Source organism: Trichomycterus rosablanca, chromosome 1 (assembly GCF_030014385.1).
Source record: "Trichomycterus rosablanca isolate fTriRos1 chromosome 1, fTriRos1.hap1, whole genome shotgun sequence".
Classification (NCBI taxonomy): domain Eukaryota; kingdom Metazoa; phylum Chordata; class Actinopteri; order Siluriformes; family Trichomycteridae; genus Trichomycterus; species Trichomycterus rosablanca.
The window spans coordinates 2,295,626-2,303,125 of NC_085988.1; the positions used below are offsets into that span (position 1 = coordinate 2,295,626).

The 7,500-nt window shown below is 48.5% G+C and overlaps 1 protein-coding gene across 1 annotated transcript in view; it reads right to left on the reverse strand.

Moving 5' to 3' along the window:
• Positions 1-1,546: 1,546 nt before the first annotated feature.
• The window catches only part of slc9a1b (solute carrier family 9 member A1b), an 18,189-nt gene continuing 12,235 nt past the window's right edge, over positions 1,547-7,500 (reverse strand). The window contains exons 8-12 of the mRNA XM_062997680.1: positions 6,343-6,516; positions 5,720-5,825; positions 3,700-3,798; positions 2,044-2,092; positions 1,547-1,907 (exon numbers count right to left, since the gene is read on the reverse strand). Coding sequence (XP_062853750.1) covers positions 1,681-1,907; positions 2,044-2,092; positions 3,700-3,798; positions 5,720-5,825; positions 6,343-6,516 — 655 coding nt within the window. The 3' untranslated portion in view covers positions 1,547-1,680. The remainder of the gene's footprint in view (positions 1,908-2,043; positions 2,093-3,699; positions 3,799-5,719; positions 5,826-6,342; positions 6,517-7,500) is intronic.

The following is a 7,500-nucleotide window of genomic DNA, read 5'->3' on the forward strand; positions in this document are numbered from 1 at the left end:
GCAGGCCACTGGAGTCCCTCCACTCCAAGCTCATCAATCCATGGATGACTTTCTGGACCACAGTGACACAGTTGGAGCATGGAACAGTGGTCTCTTTGCCAAGGTGAGGAGACAAACCCAGACTCTTGTAAAGCTAAAAGGAAATCCAGGAACCAACAGGTCTGCAATAAAAGCAAGTTATTGTTTAAGTCTGAGTCTGTATAAGTTTATGCAACAGATCCACCACTGTTTTAGAATGAGGTGTCCAACAAGCTCCTGGTCAGGTGTTCACATACTTTTGGCCAAATAGTGTAACAAACTTAGTGAGATGCTCTGCTGATGACCAGAGCTCATGTTTGTTTCTAGTTCTTCCGTGTGAGCTGCCATGTGGGAAAAACAGTAATGATCACAACTGGGAATTAAAACGTTCCCATCAACCTCCAACTGGGAATTCTGGCTTCTCTGATCCTCTAACTAAAGGATCATGAACAAAGCATAGTTGTATTTAAATTCCAGTCCATAAACATCTCTAAACTGGTATGATAAGATTTCCCAGGGTTCCCTAATCAGATGGCACCTCTGGTATATTGTTGTCTGGCTCTACTGAAGAATTCCTGCCACCTCTGGAGACCTCTTTATCAAATGCAATCCTGGCTTCTTCTACTGTAAGAAGAAGTTATGAAGAAGTTTAAAGGAGTTATGTTGACTACAGTGATGGCTGTCTTGGCTCCAGCGGTGGCTGTCATGGCTCTAGCAGAAGCCACGTTGGCTCCATTAGAATCCCTCTTGGTTCCAACAGAAGCCATGTTGGCTCAGATGAGACTGCCTTGGCTTCAGTGTCAGACATTTTGGCTCCAACAGAAGCTGTCTTGGCTTCAGAGCTTTAAAGGAGTTGTGTTTACTACAGTGATGGCTGTCTTGGCTCGAGTGGAAGCTGTCATGGCTCTAGCAGAAGGCTTATTGGCTCCATTAGAAGCCCTCTTGGTTCCAGCAAAGCCATGTTGGCTCAAATAAGACTGTCTTTGCTCCAGTGTAAGCCATCTTGGCTCCAACAGAAGCTGTCTTGGCTTCAGAACAAGTCTTGTTGACTACAGCAATGGCTGTCTTGGCTCTAGCAGAAGCCATGTTGACTCCATTAGAAGCCCTCTTGGTTTCAACAGAAGCCATGTTGGCTCAAATGAGACTTGGCTCCAGTGTCAGACATTTTGGCTCCAACAGAAGCTGTCTTGGCTTCAGAGCTTTAAAGAAGCCATGTTGCCTACAATGATGGCTGTCCTGGCTATGGTGGAGGCTCCATTAGAAGCTGTCTTGGCTCAAGTGGAGGCTGTCTAGGCTCTAGCAGAAGGCTCCATTAGAAGCCCTCCTGGATCCAACAAAAGCTGTGATGACCCCTAGAGAAGCCACCTTGACTCCAACAAAATGTATTTTGGTTCCGTTGATCTGTATAGAAGTTGCTTTGGCTCCAGAATCCTTGGTTCCTACCATCTGGAACACTGACTGTTCAAGGTGGAAGGAACCACTCAACAATAATTTAAACCTATTATGAATTACACTGAACATCTACAGATACAGAAGAACATTTTAATATTGGCACCCTGTCTGGGACGTGTTCTCGCCCTGAACCCCCTGAGATAAGTTCCAAACACACCACCACCTCGATCAGGGTGATCTTATTCTAGTTAATAAACAAACGTATGGATGTTAGTAAGAGTTTGTGGGTCTGTTCTCGTCCGGTTCCTCCTGGATCTCATTCACGTCCAGGCTGTTGATACTCTGAGGTACTTTCTGCTCCTCAACGTCCAAGGTGAAGGTCACACTGGGCTTCCGGCCCTTCCCTCCGTGGGGGTCGTTACGGCTCTGCTGTGGTTGGAGCTCTGTAGGACTGAAAAGTGTCTCCATGTTGAATTTGGTGTCACTGCTTTGCCTCTCTGGAAAATTAAAAGGTACCATTAAAAACCAGACTGACCAGTTCCGGTTCCAGTTCTGGTGTACGAATAGTTCCAGTTCTGGTTCTGGTGTATGAATAGTTCCGAACCGGTTCTGGTTCTCTCTTGGTGTACTCACCTGGGCGTGAGTCCGGCCTGTGAGCTGGAACGGTCATATAATGGCTCATCTGTAACACAGTACACAGTGGGCGTGGTTAATTAGGTGTGGGATCAGGGGCGGGGTTTCATCTGAACAGGTGTGTGATCAGGGCGGGGTTTCATCTGAACAGGTGTGTGGATCAGGGCGGGGTTTCATCTGAACAGGTGAGTGGATCAGGTGTGTGATCGGGGGCGGGGTTTCATCTGAACAGGTGTGTGATCGGGGGCGGGGTTTCATCTGAACAGGTGTGTGATCAGGGCGGGGTTTCATCTGAACAGGTGTGTGGATCAGGTGTGTGATCGGGGGCGGGGTTTCATCTGAACAGGTGTGTGATCAGGGAGGGGTTTCATCTGAACAGGTGTGTGGATCAGGTGTGTGATCGAGGGTGGGGTTTCATCTGAACAGGTGTGTGATCGGGGGCGGGGTTTCATCTGAACAGGTGAGTGGATCAGGTGTGTGATCGGGGGCGGGGTTTCATCTGAACAGGTGTGTGATCAGGGCGGGGTTTCATCTGAACAGGTGAGTGGATCAGGTGTGTGATCGGGGGCGGGGTTTCATCTGAACAGATGTGTGATCAGGGCGGGGTTTCATCTGAACAGATGTGTGGATCAGGTGTGTGATCGGGGCGGGGTTTCATCTGAACAGGTGTGTGATCAGGTGTGTGATCGGGGGCGGGGTTTCATCTGAACAGGTGAGTGATCAGAGCGGGGTTTCATCTGAACAGGTGAGTGGATCAGGTGTGTGATCGGGGGCGGGGTTTCATCTGAACAGGTGAGTGGATCAGGTGTGTGATCGGGGGCGGGGTTTCATCTGAACAGATGTGTGATCAGGGCGGGGTTTCATCTGAACAGGTGAGTGGATCAGGTGTGTGATCGGGGGCGGGGTTTCATCTGAACAGATGTGTGATCAGGGCGGGGTTTCATCTGATCAGGTGAGTGGATCAGGTGTGTGATCGGGGCGGGGTTTCATCTGAACAGATGTGTGGATCAGGTGTGTGATCGGGGCGGGGTTTCATCTGAACAGATGTGTGGATCAGGTGTGTGATCGGGGCGGGGTTTCATCTGAACAGATGTGTGGATCAGGTGTGTGATCGGGGCGGGGTTTCATCTGAACAGATGTGTGATCAGGGTGGGGTTTCATCTGAACAGGTGAGTGGATCAGGTGTGTGATCGGGGCGGGGTTTCATCTGAACAGATGTGTGATCAGGGCGGGGTTTCATCTGAACAGGTGTGTGATCAGGGCGGGGTTTCATCTGAACAGATGTGTGATCAGGGTGGGGTTTCATCTGAACAGGTGAGTGGATCAGGTGTGTGATCGGGGCGGGGTTTCATCTGAACAGATGTGTGATCAGGGCGGGGTTTCATCTGAACAAGTGTGTGATCAGGGCGGGGTTTCATCTGAACAGGTGTGTGATCAGGGCGGGGTTTCATCTGAACAGGTGAGTGGATCAGGTGTGTGATTGGGGCGGGGTTTCATCTGAACAGGTGTGTGGATCAGGTGTGTGATCGGGGGCGGAGTTTCATCTGAACAGGTGTGTGATCAGGGCGGGGTTTCATCTGAACAGGTGAGTGGATCAGGTGTGTGATCGGGGGCGGGGTTTCATCTGAACAGGTGAGTGTGATTTAAGGTTCTCACTTTTCTCCCCATGTGCGCCCTCTGTCTGCGGAGTTGAACCTCACGCCACTCGGCCTCCTCATCGTCCAGCAGCAGAGTGTGTCTACTGTATGAATGCAGCTACACACACACACACACACACACACACACACACACACACACACACACACACACACAAAGAATCAGCAGCTGTTTTCCATACGGCGCTCAATACAGGGTTTAGCACTGCTACTTTCTGTAGGACATGAACCAGAACCCATCCTTTATATCCCATTAAATGTACACTACATGGCCAAAAGTATGTGGACACCACTCTACATGGTATGCCATGGTATGCCATTCCAATTCATCCCAAAATCTTTTAAGGTAGGTACACAAACTGTACACATTGGCACAAGAATTCTGGAACAGGACATGTCCTTCTCCAAACCATGTCCACGAAGTGTCCACATACTTTTACACATTGGCACAAGAATTCTGGAACAGGACATGTCCTTCTCCAAACCATGTCCACGAAGTGTCCACATACTTTTGGCCATACAGTGGCCATGCAACGTCTCTCTAACAATACATTTAGGGTTGGTCCACAGTCCAACCAAGGCCAACCAAGAGCTTCTCAGCTTCTTCACATCTGGATTCATCTGGAAGTGCTGGAGAACCTGAACCTGAACCAGAACCACCACCTATGTACCTACGTTAATGTCATATTTACATTTCTAATGGGGTTGTTGTCCACAGTCAAGTAAGCTTTACATCGCTGTACCTTACACATTCACCACTGAATACATTTTAAACATATGAGGCTTAAGGCCCTTGATCAGGGGCCCAACAGTGGCAACTTGGCGATAGTAGGGCTTGAACCAGCAGCCTTATGATTACTAGTCCAGTATCTTAACCGTTGAGGTACCACTGCGCATTCACGGTAGCTCTTAAGCCCATGGTGATGTAAAGCTTGCTTGACCATGGACAGCAAGGTTCTTAGATTCTATCTGACTGTAAACTCTGGTGAAATACCCACTGTTCCACGTATCTGTAAATGAGTGCAGTCCCATTCATCAGTCAATCATAGCCAGTAGTGAACCATTAGTAGTGAACTTCTACTTATTGGATTCACGTGTTTCACCCACAAAAGTTGCTAACAGGTGTAATAAATCAATCATATAAGGAGGAAACTAGTGGATGGTTGAGCCCTGCCTGACCTCAGTCACACTCAACAGCTCTGGGATGAACTGGAACACCAACTGACCAACATCAGTGGGCACAAATTCCCACAACGTCTTGTGAAAAGCTTCTCAGAAGAGCAGCTATTGCTCTAGCTGAAAAGATCACACAGACATGGGGCGTCCGACAAGCTAATGATCAGGTGTCCGAATACTTTTGGCCATATTGTGTGTATACAAGTGAATAACACTCTTGTGGGATGTTCCCGGTCTGCAGCGGTCAGTATTGATCAAAAGTGCTCCAAGGATGGAACAGTGGTAAACCGGCGACAGAGTGATGGGCGGCCAGGGCTCATTGATGCCCGTGTAGAGTGAACTGGACCACGGAGCAATGGATGGAGGTGGCCTGGTCTGATGATCCATGGAGGCCCCACCTCACAACTTATAGAAGTTAAAGGATCTGCTGCTGACATCTTGGTGCCAGATACCACAGCACACCTTCAGGGGTCTAGTGGAGCCCATGCCTCGACGGGTCAGGGCTGTTTTGACAGCAAAAGAAAGAAAGAAAGAAAGAAAGAAAGATATCCTTTATTTGTCATATATACATATACAGATGTACAGTACAATGAAATTCTTTCTTCGCATATCCCAGCTGGTGTTGGAAGCTGGGGTCAGAGCGCAGGGTCAGCCAACTTACGGCGCCCCTGGAGCAGACAGGGTTAAGGGCCTTGCTCAAGGACCCAACAGTGGCTACATAGCAGAGCCAGGATTTGAACCGCCAATCTTCCGGTTGATAGCCCAAAGCCCTACCCACTAGGCTACCACAGGCCCCAAAAGGGGGACCAACACAATATTAGGAAGGTGGTCATAATGTTATTTACCCTCTGTTTGGTATTGTACAAATTTTCAGTGAGAATTTTCCGGATCGCCGCCTTCTGCTCCTTGGTGATCTGCATCAACTGTTCCATCTTGTTACTCTCGGCGTTCCTAAACACACATGAGAGATTTGTATATAATAACCACGTTTCTGACTAAAACAACACCTTAGCTGTACAACATCATAAGCTGTGAATAAGGTGCTGGTCTAGTAATCAGAAGGTTGCTGGTTCAAACCCCACCACCGACGATTTGCCACGGTTGGACTCCTGAGCACCCTCAATTAGGTCATAATTTCCAAACACACACTAATGCAAAAAACAGCTTATGGAAAGTCTATAGTGTAGACTATAGTTCACTACCAAGTTCCAAACTGCCTCTGAAACCAATATCAGCACAAGACTGGTCAATCAGAAGCTTCATGGGTTTCATAGGCTTTAGCTGGTGATGGAAAGCACACTTCCATTGGACTCTGGAGTTCTGGGCTCTACAGTGCTGAAAGTGTTGAGGAGGAGGTCACATCAACCTACATCTAAAAGCTTTGGGATGAACAGGAACGCCGACTATGGGCAGAAACTGGATACTGCTAACGTCGGTGTGTCCACATACTTTCTGTGGTTGTACTTACAGTAACGAAGCAGCAGATGGCGATGGTGTGAGCTTGCCTGCAGTTCCACCTTGGGCCACTAGGAGTGCCTGTTTCAGCTCCAGCTTATTGTAGAAGGAGATCAGCTGAGGTTCTTCAGATCGTTTTCCAGCTATCAACCACTTCTTCATATACTGTGTATTAAACCTGCTTAACCTAAGATGGAGAGAGGGCGGGGCAGAGGTGGGGCAGAGGTGAAACCACCCCAAAAATACATTATAACATGTACAAAGCTGTGAAAAAGAACTCACCACCTTTCTGGTCGCCTCATACCATAACAGACCCTGGTACTGACACCTCATACCATAACAGACCCTGGTACTGACACCTCATACCATAACAGATCCTGGTACTGACACCTCATACCATAACAGACCCTGGTACTGACACCTCATACCATAACAGATCCTGGTACTGACACCTCATACCATAACAGACCCTGGTACTGACACCTCATACCATGACGGACCCTGGTACTGACACCTCATACCATGACAGACCCTGGTACTGTCACCTCATACCATGACAGACCCTGGTACTGACACCTCATACCATAACAGATCCTGGTACTGACACCTCATACCATGAAAGACCCTGGTACTGACACCTCATACCATGACAGACCCTGGTACTGACACCTCATACCATAACAGATCCTGGTACTGACACCTCATACCATAACAGACCCTGGTACTGACACCTCATACCATGAAAGACCCTGGTACTGACACCTCATACCATGACAGACCCTGGTACTGACACCTCATACCATGACAGACCCTGGTACTGACACCTCATACCATAACAGACCCTGGTACTGACACCTCATACCATGACGGACCCTGGTACTGACACCTCATACCATGACAGACCCTGGTACTGACACCTCATACCATGACAGACCCTGGTACTGTCACCTCATACCATAACAGATCCTGGCACTGACACCTCATACCATGACAGACCCTGGCACTGACACCTCATACCATGACAGACCCTGGTACTGACACCCCATACCATGACAGACCCTGGTACTGACACCTCATACCATAACAGATCCTGGTACTGACACCTCATACCATGACAGACCCTGGTACTGACACCCCATACCATGACAGACCCTGGCACTGACACCTCATA